The sequence below is a fragment of the Epinephelus fuscoguttatus genome, linkage group LG21 (assembly GCF_011397635.1).
Source record: "Epinephelus fuscoguttatus linkage group LG21, E.fuscoguttatus.final_Chr_v1".
Lineage (NCBI taxonomy): Eukaryota > Metazoa > Chordata > Actinopteri > Perciformes > Serranidae > Epinephelus > Epinephelus fuscoguttatus.
Genome location: NC_064772.1, coordinates 14,726,682 through 14,752,674, shown reverse-complemented (window position 1 = coordinate 14,752,674; position 25,993 = coordinate 14,726,682). Strand labels below are relative to the sequence as shown.

General features: G+C 41.6%; 1 protein-coding gene across 4 annotated transcripts in view; it reads right to left on the bottom strand.

Annotated features, from left to right (window-relative positions):
- LOC125882280 (cadherin-7-like) overlaps positions 1-25,993 on the bottom strand; it is a 269,395-nt gene that overhangs the window by 41,564 nt on the left and 201,838 nt on the right. For all 4 annotated transcript variants that reach the window (XM_049566066.1, XM_049566064.1, XM_049566067.1 and 1 more), the window contains 5 exons: positions 24,700-24,867; positions 22,642-22,829; positions 16,562-16,815; positions 12,709-12,845; positions 8,269-8,390 (listed from right to left, as the gene is read on the bottom strand). In XM_049566066.1, coding sequence (XP_049422023.1) covers positions 8,269-8,390; positions 12,709-12,845; positions 16,562-16,815; positions 22,642-22,829; positions 24,700-24,867 — 869 coding nt within the window. The remainder of the gene's footprint in view (positions 1-8,268; positions 8,391-12,708; positions 12,846-16,561; positions 16,816-22,641; positions 22,830-24,699; positions 24,868-25,993) is intronic.

The window sequence follows — 25,993 nt, the reverse complement described above, 5'->3', positions numbered from 1 at the left end:
AGTGAAGAAGTTTTGATCAGAAGAGAAAAAACACAAGAAATATTCTTGAACAAAAGTTTTCAGTGTGTTTTCTGTCTGTGTGTCCACAGGCTTCAATACAGGGTAAATTTCATAGAGTGTAAAAATAGTAGACGCAGCTACCGTGACCTCACCCATTGCTTTGTGGACTCCTGTTCTGATTCGGAGTTTGGCATTTCGGCCGTTGCCATCTTGTTTTTTTTGGAGCCAGCAGTGACCGTATTTAAATGACTGGCGCTGTTGAGGAGCAAGGGGTGGATCTGACTGAGAAGCTGAGAACAGTATTAGAGAACAGCCTGTCAGTCAAAGTGGCCTGTCCTTAATTATGTGTAACTTTAACCCTTAATACAATGTAAACAAGTTAGTAACATAAAAATTCACCTCCTGTACAGTTGTCGTGAAGGGGGATATTAGCTCTAGAGACCAAAACCATTTTTGTACCAGGCTTTAAACATGTTTATTTCTGCTGTAGAGCTGGGCATTTTAACATGGGATTGATTGGCTTCTGAAGTCAACCTCAAATGGCCATTCCATGAACTGCAGTGTTTGGCTTCATTTTTCAGCCCTGGATGTTGATGCTTGGTAAATATATGTATATGAATGGACAGAAGAGAATTTCAGATTTCCAGGAATATAACAACCATGTTGATAGAATTTTATGAGCCCCACTAAGGCTGCTCCCGACTAAGAATTTTCCTAGTCCACCAATAGTCGTCATTTAGGGCCAATAGTCGACTAGTCGCCCGCCTGTTTACGATATTAATTTGATTATATATTTTGGGCGGGGCAACACAATGGTTTGAGTTGAAGGTGTGAGAAAGAATAGTATCAGTAACATTGTTAACACTGTGCTACATTACAGAGAAATACAAACCTTACTAATGAACCTTCATTAATATAGGCCTATATTTTATCTGTGCACGTCACACACTGAGTGAGCTGCCTGTTAATGACGCTGTCGGCAAAGCAGTAATGATTGTGCTAAGTAGCTAATGGGCATGTAGCTACTGACATGTTTCAGATGATACGTCATGTTTGTAGTCGACCAATGATTTGTTTTGGATTTCCTGCCTGACATGTTATTAACTAGCCTGTATAATAACCGCAGGTACCAGCCCTGTTAATTAGGGACCGTACACACGGTGCGTCTTTAACCACCTGGAAAACGCGGTCAGGTGCTGGGTACTACTCTTGTGCCATTTTTTGTGCCAGCTTTCAAGAGCACGGCGAAGGGTTGCACATAGCCTATTTACCTGAAATCCTAAATGTAGAGCTGATCTTCTTCCAGGCGCTGTTTATAAGTGTGTAGGCCTATCGTCTGTGGGACAGATGTAAAGCTCTGGGTAGCCTTGCACTAACATGATCAACTTTTCCATATTCATCAGACTGAATATTAACAGAAGAAGGGAGAGATGGCTGTGGCTGTGATTGGTCTGTAACCTGACTCCTGTCTGACTGTTGAGCATGGCCACTTCCTGTGTCTGTCCTTTCAAATTAAATTCCCACATGGTCCAGTCATGAAGGTTTTGATGTATTTTGACAAAGCACAGCTCTTAATAGAGTTTGCATTTTGTTATTTTCTTTCTTTGACTAAGCGACCAATGAAATCTTGCAGACTAATGACCTTTCTGGTCAACTAATGTTTAGTCAACTATTAGCAGGCAGCCCTTGCCCTTATAATATCTTTTTTCAACATTAATGGCAATTTTTACCCTCTATGGCTATTCTTTGTCTTAGTTTTTTGTGGGACATTAGTGCGCTACGCTTTAGAACTATAGCTTTTATACAGTGGTGCAGAAAGGAGTACAAAACCTGCAAATGAGTGAGCAAAGTCAATGGGTTTTTTGAATAGGCTCTGGGTAGACACCTGAAATAAGGTCCGTGGTAACAGGAATTACACTTGTGTAAATTTTTAAGTTTTCATGCGTCTTAAAAAAAGGTGGTTGCAAACAAGTGACTAAATGAGACTACCAAACATCATCACAGCTTCACAGCCTCGTTGTTGTGGCGATGATGAAGTCACGCAACTGTAATATAGTTTATTTATAGGCTACCATTAGATTTTTACTTCCAGTGATTGCACTCATGCTGCAAAAATCATAAAAGTGGTGTTCATTTGTAAAGGTCTTCTTGCTGAACACAATACGTAAGTATCATAAGCTTTTACTGTTGACATGGCTTATTTTCTGCAATAATCCAAAATTCAATGGGAAATTGACTTTTTTGTTGAGGTAACCATGGCGATGTCAACTTCAAGGTTGGCCTACAAATAAACATCATCCCTGAAGCGTTGTATATCGCTTTGGAGAATGCAAACAGGAAAGAAAATGTTACAGTGGGTACAACTTTAGCATTCATTTGTTGAAATTTTGGTAAATGAGCACCATTAAACGTATGTCAAATTAGCTAATAGCAGTTCCTGTTCCTGCACTGTACCCATGGATGTACCGACAAGTAACTGCTTAACTGCGTAATTGCTTTTTTACAACAGAAAATTTTAAAATGTGATGATTCTCAGGCAAGTTCTGATGTTACTGTATAAGGAGCATCTTTATTTCTATGACTTCTAAGTGGATTTAGTGAGCTTTATTTGCAATGGACATCTGTGATAACGATATCCTGGGGAAGTCTAAGTCACACTGAATTAAAAAAATATGTGTATGATGTCTTTGTGCTCAGACATGACAGAGTTATGACTCAGAGAAATAGTCAAATTTTAATGCAAATTACCAGAAAAAACCTAACTTGTTTTTAGAACATCTTTAGAACATCTCTTTCACCTCTGGCGGTTTCTTTGCCTCACGTCTCTCCCTCCACGCCTCCCTTTCAACTCTCTCACAGTTTGAAAACCCCTGTTCTTGACTACCCAACATTCATGAATCTCTGGAGGATGCTGAGCCTCCTCAGGGATGCTGCAGGAGTGCAGGGAGGGGCAGGGGAGCAGATTGGGGGCAGCAGAATGCCAAGTCCACTCATGTATGTAATGGTTACACTGAAGTGATTGTACAACGTGACCCCCACCCTCCCCTCCCTGCCATCCCTACTGCCCCTGCCCCCTCCACCCCATCATAATATCAATTAATATTATGGCAGAAGACAGACGCACCGATGATCCGTAACAAGTGGCATCTCCAGAGAGAGCCAGTACCACGAGACGGCCTTAATTAGGCCTGAAAAATGGCAGGTTATTCCATCCCTACACTCCCTGTTATTCTGTGCTACAGAGCCACAGAGTCAACCCCGGCCCCAACTGGCAAATGTTATTATTTCATCTTTGTCGCAGCTGTGAATAAGCCAATGGGCGTGACAGCCAGTGGGCGGCCTAAGATTTTTAACAAAGCCTTACAGTGAAGCAGACGCAGTTAGTCCAGCCAACTGTTCCGTGCTGCTACGGCCGGACATACACTACACAACAGGAGCATTTTAATTAATTAGGAATCAGGGAGATGGTGGAGCGCACATCTGACAGGTTATGAGTCCACCCAGCCTGTCTGCTAACAGAGAGCCAACACCTAGTTGTAATTCAAACTGGGTTTTGCATTCAAATGTCAACCTCTCTCCTTCCCTTTGCTCTGCATGTGTTTTTGGGTGTAAATTTCATCATGAAATTTCCATTCTGCTTGCCTTCATTATTCAGTCTGAAGGTGCAGTCCCACTGGTGCACTTCAGTGTGGCCTAAACAGAAGGCTGTATTTGAATGGGATTTAATAGAAATTGGAATTAGTGGGAAAATATAAACGAGAACAAACATTTCCTGTCTGCAGGACTCATCCAATCTAACAGTCTGGTGAAGATGATGACAAAGCAAATGTGAAATGATCAATCACAAGCAAAACTCGGATTTACATGTTAATATTGTCAACTGAGCTTTACACATTTGCATAATATCAGCACGTGATTTTAGATATTTATAGGTGTAAGAAATCACATATGAAAACAACAATTTCACATATATCAGCACATTTCACAAATTCAAATACCTCAAAGCACATGTGAATTTTGGTCTTTAAAGTGTAGGAAAGTAGGAAAAAAATCTACACAATAAAGACCTGTGGTTTTTTAGAAATTTCACACTTTGAATATGTAAAAATCACATGCCAATTTCATGTGACTGTTAGACCTACATTTTTCATACACTAAAAAAATGCACATCTTTTTTGCTAACCAAATTATAAACTCAGTCCTCAAACTCTAGGCTAATATGCTTTGTAACAAAATTAGTCCCTGATTCAGACCAAAGCAAGCGAACTCAAGTCCTTTCCTTCAGATATACCCCAAACCAAAGTTTTCATCCGTTTCTTTTCTTTCTTTCTTTCTTTCTTTTTTTTAAAGGTCTAATGTTTCGGAATTAGCAGCATCTAGTGGTGAGGTTGCAGAACTGAAACTTCTCCCCTTGTGCCAAGCATGTAGGAGAACTACGGAAATGGCAGCTATAACCAGTGTTTAGTTTGTCTGATCTGAGCTACTGTAGAAACAACACGATGGACATGGTGGCAGAAGAGGACCTCATCTGTACGTAGTGATACATGGCTCATTTAAGGTAACAAAAACACAACAATTCTAAGTTTCAGGTGATTATGTACTAATGAAAATATAGTTATGAACATTATGTATCATTTCTGCCAACAGATGCCCCAAAGTCCTACACATTGAAACTTCATTTGTTACTTAAAATCTGTCAGGCATTTGCAAATTCATCCTTAGCAACGACAACAACTTCAAGAAAAAACTACTACTACTTAACCGCAACAAAGCGCACTATGGCTGAATATTTTTATTGAGGAGATTTAAGTTGTTCCAAACAGAGTATTCTGGAACAGGAACAAACCTATAGACACACGAACTGCTGAGCAGTTGCTCTGCAGTCAGTTTATTCATTGGCCGACAAACTCGGCACAGATTTGGAGCACACGCAGCTGCGCTTTCCCTGCTGTCCCGCACTTACTAATTGCACTTCGATTCTTTGCCACTGGCTCCTTGCAGTCTGTTACTGGTGATGTTTTGGAGTACATAAGTCCACACTATGAAGGACTCTCAATGGTCGTGTGAACAGTGTTGGGAGCTTTCCCAACAGAGCGGAGCTAGATGCGATTTTTTTCTCCAAGGCTGGATTCCCCAAAGTGTGTAATGTTTGGATCAAACTTACTATTTAAAACATGTTTCCTCTTGGCGTGACATCAAGTAGTGTGAGTTTTTCTTCCTCAGTCCGACTCAGCGTTCCTTTCTTTTGATATGCGGACATTATGAGCCTATGATTTCAGCTTTACGAAATATCGATTTTCATTAAACAATACAAAAAATCTTGGGTCAGTGTTCACTCACCTATGCAACTGTACAATATTCATAATGTATTTAAGCTGTGGTAAACTGCTTAGTTTTTTTCTTGCCTAAGGAATCAGAAATGTTTGGTGCAACGGTCTAACAATTTCCTTAAGTAAGGAGAAATAATACCTGAAGTGAAGTCCTTATTAGGGGGAGGCTCTGTGCAACCAGCCACGGACATTTCATATATGAAACATATTTCCCAAACGAAAACATGAATTTCACTTGTGTTTTTGTGCTTTTTTTCCTCACCATATAATAAAATCAACCACACGAGAGACAGATTAAATTTTGTATCCGGTGCTTGTTTGTATTTTATATAGATTTTACCCAACTGTATGTATGTCTTTAAAATCCTCTTTCTGATGCCTGTCTTCAGTTTGCTTGTTTTAGTTATGATTGTTGAGTTCAAGTTAAGTTTTTGGCGACCCTGTGGACAAAAGCGGTAGTGTTTTGCTGGAATGAAGCCTACATTTCCCATGAGCTCTAACGCATATTGTCATAAAGACGCTTACCTGGCTCGTGCATGTGTTTGTTTGTTTTGGGGATGAATGAAACAACAAGACAGGAAAACTTTGCCCCTGCTCCTATCGGGGATCCCAGCTCACATCTGCCGCGCCCCAGCTCCACCTCTCCAGCGTAAGCGCCACCGCCGCCGGGGTAAACACAACGGTCGGCTGGTAAGGATGAAAGCCTGTTTGATGAGCACTTCCACGGCTTCTTGGACTGAGTACGGAGCGGTGCCTTGCCTCTTTATTTCTCAGCATTCGCTGGACCCTGTTGACACCTGGCTGGTACCTGTCGTCTTCCCGGATGAGGTGCAACAATCATCTTCCCCGATGATTGCTGCTATTTTAACTCCCCACAGACGTCGGGTCGAGGAGGAGGAATAGCGACTATTTATAAGAGTCACTATAAATGTAAGCAGCTAGGTAAGATGACGTGTGCCGCCTGAGTGCCGTAAATCACTTCGTCCTGGAAGCGACCTGGTGCGGACCCTGAGACAGTTTCCTAAAGGTATGGATATACACTATATAGAAATAGCTTATCTTCACACCGATGGTCTCATTTGCTGTTGTAGGTCACACACAGACATAAGCAGAAACGAGAGATTTTTGCATATCCAGTTCCTTGTAGCGGCTTTAAGCGGGGAGCACTGTCTCTAAATTCATCTGTCAGAATTTTCCCTTCAGTTGAATATAAGGGAGGTAAAAAACATTTCCACACACAAACTATTAGCTTGTTAAAACTAGCTCGTAGCCACAGCAGCTCAGTTGATGACTGCACAGCTTTAAAACTGTATGGACGGAATTTGAATGCAGCACGTCTCCTCGCAGGGTGGATGAGGACAGAGGCCTCCGTCACCAGCAGCTCCTCACTTTTACAGCAGAGTAGCTTCTAGCTACACCTAGGGGGGACCTCACAGCTCAGCTATCACTGGCATTGAGTAAGCAATCTGTCTGCTTCAGCTGAGTAATTACAGATTTGCTGTACCTTTTCCTGCTGATGATGCTGTCATGGGCCATGGCTGTTGCTATGTCCTGAGGGCTGGTTTGATTGTTGGGGAATTACTTTGTTTCAGCATTGTCATAGGCGCTGTGCTGTAATTTATCAGGCGCTAGTGGGGAGAAATGTACAAATTATCTGTTGAATTTGAAAGTCAGGGTGTATTGATGGGTGATAGATGGTTGCTAGGGTTGCTCTAAATCTGATATCACTGAGCAACAACACTCATCTCAGGATAAGTGGCGGCATCATTAACCAAAAATAGACATTCAGCTGTGGTAGAAATGCATTCTTCAATAATGATGCCAGCTAACGCAGAAGCAATGTTTATTCCAGCAAATACTCTGCACCCTAAGGCAAGAATCTGATTAATTAAATTTAGATTTAGCAATACCTCAAAATACCTTAAGGTAGGTTGAATTGTATGTAGCTACTGAACTTGATTTTGCTTTGTGGGGATTATAAGTCTGATCAAAACAAATAAGAGACAAACAGAAAATCACAGCTCCAGAAAGCTTCACCTGTACGGCTACACAGTGTGGACATCATGCACGCTAAAAAAACCAAACAAACGTACACATAAAATATAGTCTCTCATTTCTGCAAATGACACCATTTGCTATTTTTGCTCACCCTCCCGTGTGCGCGGTGACAAACAACTCCGAAATATGAATGCAAATAACATATTTAAAAGGGCCTAATAGCCGTTTTCCAATACAATGCATCATTCTGATCAATTGTACTTATTCAGGTCTACACGCCTCCTTTACCCTTTGCCTCTGATTGTATTTTCCAAATGCCAAGAGCAGACGAATCGCCGCCGCAGACACACAAGTCATTTAGCAACAATGAGGCCAAATGCTAAGCACAGGGAAAATGCGATGCACGGCTCCTTTTCTCTCCTTCTTTTCCTGGATCACCAAATCTTCAGCCCTCAAATCTCTCAGGGTCCCTTTTTGTGATTTCGTGTTACATTTTCCGGCCCGCTGCCCTCCGTGGCGATCATCTAATTACACAAAGCTTCAGAACGGAAAGTCAAACTGAGGCAGAGCAGCACGAGGTATCACATTACGCCGTGATATTATTTTGGATTAAGACCACAGGCAGAGTCAAGCACTGTCATTAATTTAGTCGGCTTTGACACTATGGAATGAGAGTTACATCTCTAATGAACGGTAACACCTACAATACCTGCTATTAAATCTTAAGGATGTGTCTCATACTAATGATGCCGTCTCCCTGGGATGACCTCGAGCTGTGAAGTGGATTTGTGCACAGTGGACTTGTTTTGAGGAACTAGAAAGAGTTTTAATGGCTTTGAGAGTCAGCAGGCTGTCTTTGTGAGTCAAACTTCAAGCGAGCGTGGGGAGGAAAAAACGGAGGAGAAGCTGGACCGACCGCAGAGCTGTTTCTGGGTCTTACCTGTCCTGGCATGGTGTTTTCACAGAGGAGGGTTTCATAGTCTATGGCAAAGACCGGTGCATTATCATTTATGTCCAGCACTGTGATGAGAGCGATGCCTTTTCCAATTTGGGTTGGGTCCTCTGAAAGAGAAAGAGAGAGAGAAGAGAGTCCCTGTTCGTGTCAGAGCTTTCAGCAAACTTTCTTTGAAATACTTTAATTCTGCCTTAACTTCGCCTTGGTGCACTTGGCCAATTTATGGAATATTGATCTTTCTCATGTGTTTTAATTAATCACAAAGAAGGCGGAAAAAAAGTGCTGCTGTAATGAAATATGCAGTGTGCCTCCAACAGCTGGCGTCCTTACCCACTATCTTGTGGATCAGCCAAAGTGATTACACTCGCTTGTTGTCGGGGAGAGGCTGCGTGTGTGGACGAGCCATCTTGCACTGTGTGGCTTCACGCCTCTGTCTGCCTGACACACACTGATGGCTAAATGGCTGCATCTGAGTGCAAGATGATGATTTAGCCTGGCATCGCCGCCAATGCCGGCCACAGATGACGCGGTGACATTCGGGCCGGCTGATTTGATGGTGATAAAAAGGACGTGCAGGGCCTCGGGCCACAGGCTTCTTGTCATTGCCGTGGTCTGGCCAGAGCGGATGAAATGTGAGTGACTGCAGCTCAAATGCACAGCATCCCTCAACCAAAGAGTCTCTGCACTCTCTTCAGTTACAAAGAACCTATTTACTATAAATACTGTCATCAGGCGTACGGGGCAGTGGATTTTGTAGCCAGTCGGTGAACTCAGAGATGTTTTCAGCTGGAAACAGCGCCCGACTGTCACTATGTGTCAGAAGCCAGTACCTCATGCATGAGGGACTGTTGTGACATTTCATATGGCTATTATTATATGCTGCCTTCTCTTTGTTGCTATATCAGGCAAGCGCTCACACCCGGGAATCAACCACGTAGTGTGCTGTGTGCTGTTAGATGTAAATAAAAACACATCTTTGAAGTAAAGAGTGATAAAAAGTTTTTGAAGAAAAATGAATACCCTTCTTCACACAGTGTTGAGTGTGAAGATGTGAAAGCAGAAGCTTTGACAGGCTAGTTGTCTTTTTCAACTTATACTGATTTGACGCAGCTGTCGAGAGCGCTCTGCTGATCCTGTGCTGATGATTGTTGTCCATTGTGTTTGCATGATGGCGGTGGAATGATACCAAGGCTGGAGAAGAGAAAAAAAAAAAGGCACTCATGTCCTTCGAGCCACTGAGAGATGAACAAGAAGGCGGGCGGCGCTTTTTCACATCACATTAACATAGTTCACCCGTGGGTGAGATCGCCCACCCTTAGTCAGCATCTTGTCCCCACGGCTCAGGGACACGTGGAGGTCAAATCGACTGTCCTGTGCGTGAATTAACATTCCCCGACAGCCCTGCAACAACCCCAACAACCAGGCTGCCCTCTGCACAGAAGGCTATGGGACATTACGGAGAGGATAACAGGACACATAGTGTCACAGTGAGAAAATATATGAAACCTTAGATCCTAACAATTAAACTGACCATTCGCTAAAGCCCAGTGGAAGATTTGCCACTCTGAATTCTTAGTAATTTTTTTTTTTTAAAAATGGGTTGATCATTTCAAACAAAGGTAGACTAAGACAGGCTTTCCATTTCTAACCGGCCACCATCAACTTTGCAGGATTGAAATGACTAATTAAGCAAACGTTAGCTTCATTAGTTGGTTGAAAACACGGACTTTAATTTTTTAGTTTGGTTGCAACTTGTTTTCCATGTAGCGTTTTTTGTTTCTGAGTGGCAGCATCTTTTTTCAATCGTTTCTAATGAGGAGGGACTGTATGCAGCCGCTTAAGCCCCGTTTCCACCCAGCAGTACGATGCGGTTCAATTCTGTTTGTTTTTTTTGTTTCCACTGTGAAAAGTTGTGTATGGTACCAATGGAACCGTTACATACCGTCCCCATTTTTGGTCACCCTTCTGTTAACAACTAAACAACTAAAAGGTGAAGCTGTGAAAACTGCAGTCCGTTAATTGGTCAGTGGAGGACGCTCAGGGCTGAGCTGTGGCTGGTTATGAAGCTCGAGTAACCACTGTTCATACCGTAGAGAGTTTTATTAGTAAACTATAACTACAAAATGAAAGGATATTTTGTTGCCTCTTGCAGCAGCTGGAGTCAGAGAAAAAAATAACTTAATTCACTAGGCCGACTGCCGGCGACTTTTAAGGTGGAACATTTACTTGTAATATTTCTCAATGCATGAGTTGACAACATGAATCCATCAGCACACAATTGACAATAATTCCATTAGTTTTTTATGACATACACTTTTAGTATCGAGTGGATCTTCAAGAATTTATATATATATATATATATATATATATATATATATATATATGTATGTATGTATGTATGTGTATATATGTATTAATTGTGACCGGATAATGTCAATGGCATATATTTTAATCCTCACTCAGAGAAAACAAAGCATCGTGGAGCATCATTCCTGTGGGCTCCGGCAACACTAAACCCCCGAGCTTGCCTGAGAAGGACTAAATGTACAAATCTGCTATTTTTAAATATCCAGTGGAGAGAGACTCTCATGGCAGCCTGTTTTATTTTGTCCTGTGGACAATGAACGAGGTGCAGACTTCCCTCTGTGTCACCAGTAATGAGGAAATACAGTGAGTGCTGGACGGAGCAGTGAGTGACAACAACCTCGCCCACATGACAGGGTACTGTTTGCTGTGGAAACGCAAGGGTCTAGGTACCATGTCTGAGAGGGTACTTTTGGTTCCAAACGTACCATACGGAAAGTGTTTGGTGGAAACGGGGCTTTAAAGAAAAAGCATCTTTTTTCAGAGTGCCCTGGCTTTTTTGTGCAGCTGCTCTGAGCATTTCTCGTTGAAAATCTCTCAACTTTTCAGAGACCTTCACCAAGATGGTGTCGTCACTGATGCTCCTTTAATTACTGCCTGTCCTGAGTTACATGAAACTATCACAAGAAAGACAGAAGCCCATCTGTGGGAACAGCTCAGCCAGACACTGAATGTTGCTGGTGAGTGTTGTGCTTTTATCACATACACGTTGTCAGGTTGTTGTTAGCTTTGTAGCCAACCCTCTGTTAACATAGCGTTACACTAGCTTCCTAGCTAATGCTAATGTCAGCACTGGGTGTGTTTCTTTTATAAAGCACCGGGATTAAGTGCTCCCCAGTGCCCTGCCACTGCTTTCCTGCCCAAGAATAACACTTTGTGGACACTTGTTCAAGGTCAGAGTCAGGTTTTCACAAACAAGGAGTTTCCCTTTGTCTTTTGTGGTGCCATATTGAGTTTATTTATCATTATTGAAAGCTTAATGCGTGATACAGTATTGAGCTACAGTTAGCATCTTCACCAGCTTGTGATTTATGTAGAAGACATGGAAATAAATAAACTGCATTGCTCTTGTATTGCAGCGCTGAGCTAGTTAGTCCTGGTCTTATAAAGCAATTTTAGGAAAAACATTACAACAGACTGTTATTTTGTTCTATCATATTCCTATTTTGCTGCAAAGTGAAAGTTTGTTTGCATTTTTAATGTTACAAAAGGCAAACATAACTCTATCTAGTGTACCTTTGGCTGCAGCTGCTGGAGTGTGAATTCCCCCAAATCCAATAAAGAGCATAACAAAGCTGCTAACATTACCCTGGACTCTGATAGCATCCAGGATAAGCTGCAACAGAGTGGGAAGATACTACACAGTCTGCGCTAGTCTCAAACAGCTTTTTATAGCATATTTAACATCACAAATGAATGTAGTTAGCTAATGAAATGCTCCCTAGCCTTGGAAGTGACACTTGGGTTACTACAGGGGTAGTAAGCCAGTTAGCTGGACATGATAGCAATTCTAGTTTCAAGGGATCTCACACATATCATGGACCCATATTGACGTTTTTTTCTTGCCCCATTTGCCCGTCATTTTTCTCACATATTGATGCATATTAAAGCTACATTATGCCATCAGCTACAAAAAATTCATTTGCTCTAACGTTACATTACGTGGAGGTTATCCCTGGGGGATTACTGTTACAATGTCATTACACACAACAAAATTCCATGATTTTCTCAAAACTTTCAAGGATTTTTACTAATTTGTTGATTTTTCCAGGTCTGGAAAATGACACCATGGGATTCCACGACTCTTCCAGGTTTCCATGAGTGTGGGAACCCTTTAGCTTATTTTTAAGTAGACAAACACACTGTTTAAACCATTCCTTACACGTTTGCCCTCTTATTTTTAGTTTTGCAGAAATTAAAAAAAACAAACAAAAAAACCCACCACCCTTCAAACTTGTTGAAGTGCTGAGTGTCACCTTTAACACAATCCCATGACGGGTTTAGTGAGCGGTCAACTCTGCCTGGTGCGACAGAGAGTGTGGGTGCTGTGAGCATACTTACGGGTCTCGATGGCAAAGATGGTGAGGTTATGGATCAGGTTGACCTCTCGGTCCAGAGGCTTGGCTGTGCTGATGACCCCACTCAGAGCGTCCACGTTGAAGAAGCGCTCCAAGTCTGTGTTCCTGTCAATGGAGTACCTGGACGAAAGCACACACACACACACACACACACACACACACACACACACAGCCGGCGTGCTTTAAAAAATTGCTTTTTTATAGTGGTATTGATTTGACATTTTACTGTTCCCTCCACTTGTGAGAAAAGATTATGATATTTTTCTTCCATCAAACTGTGCAGCAATCACAGTGAATATTTTCAGCTGATGCCGAGAGAGCTTTAATCAATCATCAATGAACTGTGTTCACACTTTTTACGACTTATAAGATGGTTTCCAATCTAATCTCAAAACACAAAGAGTTAACACAAGTGCAGAGTTTAAATCCAGACGTGCAGCAGGAACTTGGAACTTCGTAGCAGGAGTGAAACAAAACCCTATTAAGTTTTGATCAAATTTAAGTCTGTCTGCTTGTCCCTCAGCACACAACACTGATCAAACCCTTTCAATACACAGCAACTCGTATTTCTAGAGAAAATTACAACTTCAATTAGCCTACATCCAAAGGGTATTATTGCAATGTAATTTGACTCTTGTGGCTGCATTAGTTCCACAATAATTTTAATTTCAACAGATGTAGTGAAATATATTGCAGACGCTGATAACAGTCACAGGAGCAAAAAGAGGCAATTTACAGCTACAATGGCGCAGTAATTTGATTTTCTGATTAAGATTACTAACAATCCTAACAGACCAAGCATGAATACTATACAGTATTCATTCAATTAATGCAAAATAGGTGGTGGGGATCTCGAGAGTGACGCTGCACAGACTGGCAATGTGAGTGCTTGTTTTGAGTCACAAATGCCAAAACACAAGTGTTGAGCCTTGACCCTCCTGCAGGAATGCCCTTCTCTCGCTCAAGATGGCATTTTACTTTTGCAAATCCTGCACTCCCCCCCCCCCCCGCCACCATCTGGCATTGTCTTTCTGACAGCCACATCAGGGACTTTGAAGGGTCTATGGATTCTGTGTTTGCACTGGTGGGTTATGAGACAATGGGCCCCTGGCCACATGCAAGACACACAGATTTTAAAGTTGTTTAGTTGGGCTGCGCCTTGAAAGTTGGGGATTCGAATCATCGGTCAACTGAGATTGCTTCAAGTTGGGCAGTCATTTTTGTGTGCTGGGGACCTCAACACCTCCAGGTTTTGCTGCAGAGTGAGCGCTCTTGACTCTCATGCTACTCCTTGGTACAAGCAGCTGCGGGCACAATGTAATGGCATGGAAGAGGAGACACTTTTCACTACAGCACTCCAAGATAACCTTATCTTTCCCCTCTGCTTCGGAGTGGTGAATTTACACCACTGTTAGCGCAGTTAGCTTGTTCACTATATTACATGAATGCTGCTGTTGTACTGAACGTCCTGCTGAACCCCATTCAACCTTCAAAACTTCACATTGGGAAAAAAAAGAACAAATTGTTGAATTTTCATATGAGCAGCCAAATCTGATTCGACTGACATAATTACTAATTCTTTAATGTTTAACCTGTTTTTGTTTGTTGACACTTTTTTGTAGTCATTTTCTGTCTCTTCATGATTGTTTTTCCCCTTTTTGTAGTCGTTGTCTCTTTGTGTCTTGTTGCCGCTGTTTAACAACTCTTTGTAGTCATTCTGAGTCTCACTGTAATGCCTGTATGTCTCTCTGAAGTCATTTGAATCTGTTTGTGGCTGACTGGCATCTCTTTGTAGTTGCTTTGTCTTTTAATGGTCGTTTTTGGTTTCTCAGTAGTCATTTTACATCTCTTTGTAGTCATTTTGAATCTCTTATTTTGTGTGTCTTTGTGATTGTTTTTCCCTGTTTCGTAATCATTTGAGTCTCCTTTTATCCCTCTGCAGTTGTTTTGCATCTCTTTGTAGTCATTTTGTGTCTCTTTGTGGTATTTTTGCATCCTTTTTGTAGTCATTTGAGTTTGTTTGTAGTTGCTTTGTGTCTCTGTGGTTATTTTATGTTTCTTTGTAGTAACTTTGCATCTCTTTGTAGTCATTTTGAGTCTCACTGTTATCACGACACATCTCTTTGAAGACATCTGAAGCTATTTACAGCAGCTTTATGTCTTTTTGAAGTTGCTTTGTGTCTTTTTGTGGTCATTTTGGTCAACTCTAGTTATTTCAAATCTTTTTGTAGTCATTTTGAATCTCTGTATTTGCTTTGCATCTCTTTGTAGTTATTTTGTGTCTTTTTGTGTTTTGAGTCTCTTGCCCCATTTCATAATCATCTGATTCTCTGAATGTCTCCTTGCAGCTGTTTTGCATCTCTTTGTAGTCATTTTGTGTCTCTGTAGTTATTTTGTTTCTTAGTAGTCATTTTGAATCTTTCTGTAGTTGCTTTGCATCTCCTTGTAGTCATTTTTGGCCTATTTCTGATTGTTTTGCCCATCTAGCAGTCACTGTGAGTCTCTTTGTGTCTCTTCGCAGCTGTTTTGCATCTCTTTTGCATCTCTTTGTAGTCATTTTGATTGTAGTAGCTTTGCATCTCTGTAGTTAATTTGTGTCTCTTTGTGGTTGTTTTGTTTCTGTGTAGTTATTTTAAATCTCTTTGTAGTCAATTTATATTTTGTCTAGATGTTTGTGGCTGTTTTGCTCCTTTTCAATGGCTGCGGTTACATGATGGCTTCTCATTCAGAATGAAATAAATCTGAATGAAATCATTCGGAATTACAGTTTTTCCAGGTAGTTTACATGGGAAATATCCATTCCGAATGAGGGTTTACACAGGAGATCAGTTAATCACCTTTATTCGGGTCCGCGCAAGGTTTGGGGCAGGGAAGGTTTCTGATTGGATAGGGGGCGGGGCGGATGCTACGTATACACTATAGTCCTCGCTCCGGATAATAAGATGCTTGACGACGCCATTCTCAGTGCCTTTCTCGGGCTTGTTTTGCTTATATTCTTGAAGCAGCAGTACGACAACAACCTTGTTCTGCTAATGCTTCGTCTGTTGAGGAGGAGAAGGGAGGTAGAAGGTCAAAGAAGGGAGATAGATGACAAGTCACATGCGTGCTATATACATCATCGCGCCAGAAGGGCAAGGAAACGAGCATGCGCAGAAAGACCGGAATGAACTTAAAGAGGAATGAGTGTACACAAGTGCGAGAAATTCTTTCATTCGGAATCAGAAACGGAATATTCCAGCCCCTTACATCGGAATGAATTTTCAATCGCATTGGCCATTTTCATTCCGAATTAGGTGTTTACAAGATCACTTTTAATAGGAATGAACTTTCATTCCGAATGAAAAGGGAACGAAACTGAGTCTCTTTGTGATCTTTCTATGTGGTGATTTAATGAGTCTCTTTCTGGTTGGTACTTGTTAATTTGATTGACATTTTGCAGGTGAAGGCCCAAAGGCAGAGTTCCTACAGCTTAAGACAAGTTAGAGCTAAGACCTTTAAAACATTTTTAATGCCACTTGGAATGAAATTTAAGACCAATTCACAACAATTAAAATACACTGAACCTCATATGCATTCCCTTGTATTGGTTTCAGCCAAATTACTTACAAAATCAAACTTCCCATGTCTGAGCATTTTCAAGACTTTCAAAAAACTGATTTAGGACACTTAAATACCAATTAAAGCCTTTGTTTAGTGTCAATACTTTTTTAAAGAGCTGTGGGAACCATGAGAGGGGCCCCTGGGAGCTTTGTTTGGATTTCTAAGAGCATATTTCACCTGTTGAAATGGCTTAGAGATACATGAAACAGCAGGTGGGCAAATGGTTAGTACTGTACCTGATGGCATTGTTGGAGGTGTCTGGGTCATGAGCAGAGACTCTCCCGATTGAGGTGCCCACTCTGGCGTCTTCCGCAACAGACATCCTGCTAAGCGGTGTGGAAAAGACAGGTGGCTCGTTCACATCTTCCACTGTCACCTTGACTGATGTTGTGTCGCTAAAAGGGCCCAAGCTCAAGAAGTTGGAGTCAATATTCCTGTTTGTGGCCTCGATTCTTAGAGAGTAGCTGCTCTTTGTTTCAAAGTCTAGAGGCTGGAGGAGACAGAATACACAAGACAAGTGAGAGATGTTCACTTTTCTTGTCAAAATAAAAGAGGTGGCAGAAAATGTTCAGTGTTTTGTTGGAAATGTACTTGAAGACTACACTGCTGTGGCTGCTACACATTTTTAGCCAGTCAAGGGCAAACAAACACTTCGTAATGCAGTTATCTGTGAATCATTCTTCCAATGCTGAGATATTGATCCCAATTAAGGATGTGGATTTTAAAGACCTATTTCTATTTAACACATACTCAGATTTAAACAAAGTCATTTGCCGATGGAAGAGAGTTACTTTGTGCTGAGAGAGCAATGCTATTGATCATAAAGAAAGACACACAGCATGGTGAAAACCTTTAGAAATGAACGCTTTTGGAGCCTCTTGTCATTTTGTCTGGCTTATCGAACTCTCCATTGCAACATATAATATACTGCAGGAGAACATTGATTTGACACTTTCATTGTCAGTGACTCTCACTGATGTTGTAATTGTCTGAGTTCAGTACAAAACAAACAAAGGGTCAAATTGCCCCATCTGACAAGAATTGCTAGTGTCCAACAATGGCTCTCCCTCTCCCACAAAAGAGCTGCAGCAATGAACTGTCACATCCATGTGGCCCGAGGAGCCCATTTCAACTCCTCTGAAACCATGAAATGTAAAGTGTGAGCCACGAGCGCTGGCGCATCCAAAAGTGAGGCAAGAATGTGCAACAAATTTCCTGTGTTAATGAATAAGTGGCTTTGTTACACATTTAACTTGAGATGTTTTATTTCATTTTATGTAGGTGGATATCAGTGATATTATTTATAGCATCTTAGTTCCCATGGTGAGAGGAGTGTTTTTTAAAGTCCCCATGAAATGAAAAATACATCCTCCCAGTTTTAATCCTGTGACTCTGTGTTAATTGATCTTTTATGTCTTGTAATATGCCAAATATATGTTAAAAAAAAATCAGAATCAGAGTCTTTTTTACGTCAAAATCCCTTGCCTTCTCTGTTTCTGTGAAACAGTTTCAAATGTTTGATGACTCATCCTTTAGTCAGGGACTTTTACAAAAGGTTATCCAATCAAACGAGACCTTGGGCCATGGGCTAGACATACAGGTGATGTGAAACTTTGTGGGTTGCAGTAGCTAAAAGAGCAATATGGAGAAAGAGATAGGAAGAGATGTGAGTTTTGATATCATTGGGCAAAACCTTTGTTTTCATCTTCAAAACAATGTGGCTGAGATGTAATTCATTCAGCTCTAACTCGTTCCGTCTCCTAAATTAACAGCTTGGAAGATGTGTGGAGCCAACAGTCCACTGCAGCTCAGTATCATACTAAACTCTAAGCACGCCCACTTCTTAGCAGTCCAATCAAATGCAACTGATTTGATTTGAATCCCTTTTGTAAGTGCACACCCTTCAAATACTCTGTTTCAGTGGAATTACATCACAGTACAGAAGCTAAAAACGCTGTAATTTCTTTTTTACTAGGACTTCAGGTGTTAAGTGGGATTTATACTTCTGCATCGAATAAACGCCACGCTCTACCTCAATGCAGAGCCTAGGCCGTAACCTACACTGTAGCCTGATGTACACCGCCCCAGAAATGTAACTACACGTCACAGTGACACAGATGTCCTGTTTATTTTTGTAAGCTGAAACCATTTCCCTCAGTAAAAATACAGCTTTTGTTACTTTCATTTCACAGATAAGGAACAATAAACTGTGAAGACAGTAAAGCCTCCACAAAATAGCATTGTAAGTCTTGTGTGATTTATCCTGGCTTCATATGAGTAAAGGAAATATCTGCTAGTCGTAAAATTGTGCTTGTGCTAAAAATGTTATATGCATGTTATATTCATTTGGAAAATGTGTTTAGTATAAGACAGTTGTTTCGTACATGAACCTTGTGAGCTGTAATGGAACCAAATTTTGTGATGTTACCTTTGTTAGATGTTACTTTGTTCCCTTCATATGAGTAGAAGAAAAGTCTGCTAGCCGCTATGCTAATTTATACAATGTAAAATGCCATAGGCTTGTGCTAAAAACATTAGCATGTTGTATTTGTGGGGAAAATGTGTCCAGATAAAGACAATTGCTTTGTCTATGAATCTTGCGAGTTAAAATGAAGCCGATGTGTGTACCTGTGTTTGAAATTGTTTCTATTAAGCCATATTTAATGAGTGTTTTGGGTGTGTTTTGAATCAACTAAATCTAACAGCACAAAAACTCCACTGCTGACCAGTGTTTTGGAGGTGTAACTGCAGAGTGACACAGATACGGCACAAGTATAAATGCTCACAACGGCGTAGTCCACAGGTGTAGGCTACGGCGTAGGCTCTGCATAGAGCTGATGCACAAGTATAAATCCGACTTCAAAGTGTCTCTCCCCTCCGTCAATCCTTACAGTGGTCTCTACACTGTCTTGTAGTCTGGAACTGCTGAGGTAGAAAACCTTTGAGTGGACATGGATGTTTACTTCGATCAAAGGTGCTTGAGTTTGTCAATGCTGATTTGTCATTAGTGATTATCACTTAAAGGGGCAGAAGGCATTTTGAAACAGGGGAAGGTGTGTAAAGAGGAGAGGGGGAAACTGGGAAAGGCATTTGTCCTAATATCCTCCAATAAATAAGCTTATGAAATTGTATCATTATTTTTCTCTCACAACTAAAGAATGCATCACTCTTTGTGCCGGCTCTATGTGCCAGCGTGCTATCCAACTCACCACAGATCCAAATAGACAAAAGTTTAAGTACAAGGCTGGAGGCTCGATATTTCTCTTGCTGCCAAATCCCATGAAAAGACCAAAACCAAAAATGCTTAAGTTTTTCCCAAGCCCATTCATTCATTCTAAAACCTGTTAATATTTAAAAAAAACAAGTCACAGATATACAGTTTCAGTTCCTGAAACAGCAGGGCACCACAGTTCTTAGAAAATGTTACCCAACGGGAGTAAATATTGCATTTCTTGGAGACTATTTTCAGCTGCGGATTAATACACATTTGATGCTCTTGTAAATATTTACAGCTGCAGGACAGTGTATGTGGAAAGGACTCAAAACAAATTTCAGTGTCCAGGTTTGTTGTAATAAAGGAGGACATCACCCAGTGTAAGAGTTTTTGGATGACAGTGGAGCTCTACAGCAGAGATTCAGCTACGTAAGGCCTAATAGTCAATACCTGTTAAAGACCTAATATGATTATATAATTGTGTTTGTTTGTTTGTTGTTTAGGTAAAAATGTCTTGCACTGATCATCAACAATACGTCAGTATTTGACCCAACAGTGACAAAAAAGTCATTTTGCAGGTATTCTAACTGGTATTTTAGAGTTTGTCATTACCTGGAAATGATAATGGCGATGACTCATTCTGCACTTGAGGGTGAAAACTAATTTTGCATCCAATGAAATGCTTTGTCAAATTGTTATGTCTGGTACCTTGAATTTGGTGCTGGTAGCCAATGGTAGCTTTATTTGTTACTTTACCCTTACTGTAGGCTAATAACAAAAATGTAATTTTTCAGCAAGCTGCAGTCTACATGCAATTCTGCTCCGCTGCTCTCTTCTAATCACAAATAGAGCATCTGTGTGTGTGTGTGTGTGTGTGTGTGTGTGTGTGTGTGTGTCTGCTTGCCTATATGTGAATATGTGTGTCTGCTCGTGTCTCTCACTCTGTTTTGAGGCAACTAACAACATCTGTGGATTAAGGACACATTTTCAAAAACACAACCACAAACAGTGGTGGTACTATGCTATTTCTAAAATAAAATAGAAAAGGGAATAGACCAGAAAAACCAGAACTATCAGTATCACTATTGGTTTTGGTGCACTTTGCAGCACTTCTGCCTCCCTTCTGAACCCGACGGCTCCTTGGTGTTTTGTTGTGTCTGCCGCAATGCCCCCCAACACTGAGAAGCCAGCCAGTTCTGCAGGCAGCTTCCCAGCTTCGGGACACTTTGTAGTACTTCCGCCTCCTGTCTGAACCTGGTGTTCTCACCCAGGTGGGCTTTGGTACCAAAATTTAGCACTGATTTATTCAACATGAATCTGCACTCAATACCCTGACGTAATTTAGTCAGTACTCTTAAAAGTACCAACGGTGTAACCTCACCTATGTCCCCATGACTAAGGGTGCATTCACACCTGCCCTGTTAGGCTTGGTCCAATCGAACTCAAGTTTGTTTGCCCCCAAAGTGCGGCTCATTTGGGCAGGTGTGAACACAACAATCACACTAGGGTGCGCACCAAAACAACTGGACCAAGGGCCTCTTGAAGAGGTGGTCTCGGTCTGGTTAAAAACAAACTCTGGTGTGGTTTGTTTGTGGTGAGGACGTGTTCTTACCTTTATCCGAACCAACTGCAGTCACATGACACATTGTTTGGGTTAAACATGAGCATGTTACAGTCCTGGAGGATTATTAATGTGCGCCTCCTCCTGCACTGCCTTAATATGCACATTCAGCACATCCAATGCATCAAAACATTGTTTTCTAGTTGGAGCCGCGCCTCGTTTTCAAACTGTATGGTTTGACTAAAATGAACAATGACAGCAATATAGTCCACGATGACCAGCGCTAAAATCAACCTGCATAGTTGTCCCTCCACTGTGACATTAGAAAGTGTCACATTTATCTTGTAAGTGTACTCTTCTTCAACATTTTGTTTACTTCCTGGATTTTTCCTGCATGGAAATTCTGACCAATCAAGAGCAGCTTTCTGATGCAAGGCACTTGATATGGTCCGCTTGTAAATGCTGCCATGAGAGCACCAACCAACTTGAGGCAATTATTCAACTTTGTAACAAAATTAATTCCTGATTCGGACCAAAGCAAGACAACTCTAGGTCTGAAAGCAGCCTACAAATTCTAACAATTACCGACTGGCTTTCAGGATCTTTGAGCTAGGCTGGAATTACGGGTAGTTGCTGTGTTTTTGGTTTTGCTAACTCCCCATCCTCTTTCCCCCAGGTCACCCCGATCAGGAATAAAGCTATCCCGACCCATGGTGGTGGGACGTAGCAGAAGCATAACACCCACCCTTCCCTCAGTCGCTCCCCCTCAAGCCACCCCAGTGAGTGTGACCTAACCACCATAAACACTGTTAGCTCTGTCAGCACTGTTGCCACGTTTGCACCGAAAGAGTGACTAGCACTAGCCAGTGCCATTTCGGCTCAGCCACCTCCATGTTTGTATGTTACATTGGACTGGCTACTACTATCTATTTGCTAATGTGACAAGTTCCTTCCTACCTTCCTGTTTACACAGAAAACATGTTAATATGCAGAATCACATCGCACTCTGGTAGCTGTTTTGTTACTTTAAAAGGATCAATACATTTTTGGTTAAGGCCTTTCAATGGAAAAGAATAAACAATATCATCAGCCAAATGCTTTAAACTTTCACTGTGAAAAAGGCATCACCTTGAGCTTTAATATTCATTCATATCTGTGGGTTGGCTATATTAGCCTCCAGACACATACAATAAATACATTATTAAACTCTCACATTCAGAGTAGGCATTCAGCTGTAAGAAAAACTGCAGTACTGTGATATTGTGGTCTTTCTTTCTACGTACTTCAAGGTAAAATAGGATTTAACTGTATGTGGAATAGTCGCACCAGTTCAATCAATATTTCAAGCAATATTCAATGCCACACCAGCTGCTCAAGTACAGGGCTTTAACCAACAGCCGGAAAATTCTGCCCTATGTCTCAGTGACTTTCAGGAGGGAGGGTGTCGCCCTATTATGGGCAGAAAGTCACGCTACAAAGGCTTCAGTTTCTGACAAAACAAGAGGCTGTCTTCATTTTTTATCCGTTTTTATGTGCAGTACCTTCAGAAGGACGATGACCCCGTCTTGTGTGTTCTCATCTGTTGTTATGTTGAATATGCCGGGCCCGTCTCCGTCCATGATCCTGTAGTCCATCTCTGCGTTGGAGCCTATATCAGCATCAGCCGCTTTGATTCTGGCCACCACAGATTGCACCGGCAGCGACTCCAGCACCGTGTACTGATAGTTCTCTGGAGGAGGAAGGACAGGAGCGGATGCTGGTAATGGATGTGCTTATTTCACCACCAACTCACCTTCAAGCAGCTCAGCTTTTCTTATACCCCTTCAGCTTTGATTCGGCTGTGTGGCTCCTCAATAAATTCATGTTGCATAACACAGACAGGCAGCAGCAGTGACACACATGGAATAAAGCACTTTGCTTTCCCTTCTCACTGCAGCACAGGCAGTGGGGAAGGCAATTGAAAAGTAAAAATATGCAATTAAGAAAGCAAAGACCAATTTCAGTTGTTATTTCTACAAGTTTTACAGCTGGTAGAATATATTTGACAAAATACAGAACCCTCTAAATGTTGTCTGAGTGTAATGGGTTATCCCTTGGACCCAAAAAAAGAGAAGTGTGTGTGTGTGTGTGTGTGGTTGGGGGGGGGGGGGCAGTCGATCCCTTTGGTACCTTTCACGGGATAAAATGTCCACTTGAAGATTCTATTACTCCGAAACTCTCCATTGTGTTCCCTGAGCTTTTGTCTGACCCTTCGGATTTAAAGTACTCTTATAAGAATAAAGAAGGGAATCATATTCATAATCATAATCTCTCCAATCACCATGGCAGAGCTCATTACCAGACCTTTCTGTGTTCCTCACAGTGTCTCCCTCAGCCACCGTCTAAATGCTAATCTGCCTGACATTGTTTGCCGCCATGTAATCTTTATAATGGCTTTTTAATTTGCCGTGGAATAGCAGCTCTTTAAAAGACCGAAGAATTGCTTTCCTCCCTCCGATTTGCCCCATGCACCTACCCTACCCTTTCAATACCCTACCCATTTCCCTCCCCCCTCCCCAGCCTGTCCTCTCATGCAGCTAACCTTGGCTTGTCTTCTCTCATTTCTTCCAAGGACTAGCTTTGGCTCCTGGACTCTCTATCAGCTCTGATGTTCCATAATGGTCTATTGATTCTGACCCATGACCCTGCGAGTGCGACAGCAGGAGCAGAACCCCGAACCCCTCCAAAGTCTCTTTCTTCCCAGCGTGACAGCACTGGGTTAAAACGGCATTGATGACTTGTTGTGCAAACTTGAACCTTTCTTTCCCCCCCAGGGGCCCGCAAATTGACTCTGCTTCATGGCAGTCCAGTGGTGAGTGCACCAGCCAGACAGTGGTTGGGCTATCAGCGGTAAACCGATTGCTGGGCGCTTCGGATTATCATGAGAAGCACTGCATTCCTTTGAATCTTAAAGCTCGGCCTGGAACCCATTTGCAGCCCGTGAAATAGGCTGACAACAAAAAAACGGAGCCTGATTGATCCTGGTATCCAACGCAGAAGCAGCCCCCAGCTCTGATGAAGAGTAAAGCAGGGAGGTGCACACCTTGCAGGAAGACTGTTTTTTTTAATTTAGTCCTAAAAAGACAAAATATTTGCTGAAAATACAAATACAGCCAAGTTACAAAGATAACAAGAGCACGGTGTTAAGACGGTGGTTAACTTAACCTTAGAAAACTTTAATGGTGACGGTTTAATGAGTGTGTTTTGCTTTTAGGTTTTCTGAATACTTTCTGTATTCTACCACCCATTGCAGGAAAAATGTTGGTACAGACAATACAGCAAATTTAGTATTTTCTAATAATTTGTTTTCAAGGGTGGAATAACATTCCAGCCTTGCATACAGTACAAAATATGACCTCATTTGGCTCTCTGAGTTCAAGTGGTTTTTCAGCGATAATAGATCTTTAAAGCCCCATTTAGCTGGAACAAAAACACATGCAAATGAAGCAAGGAGCTGGTGGTTTTATTCTGATTGCTGAGTAGCTGTTGAAAACATGGCATGTACTGTACAAGACAAGCTTAATTGACCCTGGTGGGACAATCAGGAACAGAAGCCTTACTGTGAGCGAACCGAGGCGGGTTGTCGTTGACATCAGTAAGCGTGACAGTAACGGAGGTGGTGCCGGAGAGGCCACCCATCTGGCCCACCATGTCTTTTGCCTGGATGACGAGCACATACTGGTCCCTTGTCTCGCGGTCCATGTTGGGCAGAGCTGTTCTGATGACACCTGGAGAGAGAGGCAGAGACAGACATCCTGAACACACAGTTTAACTGAGAGAAGCCCTTCATCAGCATGTTCCACATGTTCATTTAAATTGATTTTAAACAAGATGTAACTGAACAGTTATTTAAAGCGGATAGCCAAGAACAATGTTGTCATAAATAACTGTCAATGTTTGGTTGATGTGGTCAGATCAGCTACTTGAATGTGCAACTTCAAAAGGTTGTTGTGAGGTGGCAGTAGCTCAGTCCATAGGGACTTGGGGTTGGAACAAGAGGGTCACTGGTTCAAGACCCTGTTCAGACCTAATATGGAGTGTGGATTGGCAGAGAGGTGCCAGCTGGCCTCATCAACACCGCCAGGGTGCCCTTGAGCAAGGCACCGAAGCCCCAGCTGCCCAGGGCAAGCGAGGGGGCCACCCATGGATGGCGGACCCTGACACCCCTCCATTTAATGCATGTTTAGATCCTTTTTGTGCATGTCTGCGTATGACTTCAATTTCCCCTCTGTGATTGATAAAGTATATCTTTTTCTTTACTTCTTTTTAAAAGCTCTCTGAACCCCAAAACCTGCCCACTTAAAGACATGTTTCTTTAAAAATTACAACATTTATCACAGCAAGAAACTGTCAAAACAGAAATTATCGCCAGATTTTGAAATTACATACGGTTCTTGAACACATCATGTGAAACGAATGCTTTTGTCCAGCAAAAATAACCAAACTAATCTTGAATTATTGTGATATTTCATGAAAGTAACTTTATCCTACATGCCTCATTTAAAATTTTGCCAAAAATAAACTGATTACCTGATCCTGTAAAAAAAAAACAACCCCCATGAAATTCTGTGCTCCTGCGTGCATGACAGTAGTGAAAAATCAAAGCTTTTGTCAACTCCAGGATTTCATTTTGTACATATACTATATAAAACTATATAAAACTAAACTATATAACTTTCAAACATCAAAGGGTAAGTTTTTAAAATCTAATAATGTCTGCCACGTAAAGCTACTGATACTATTCTGGCCAGCTTTTGCTGCCACTGTTGTGTATTTGGGAAAACAAAGTGAAGTGCACACACATCTTGTGTGATGATGGGATTTGTATGGAAGATTTGCATTTTGCTTCACAAA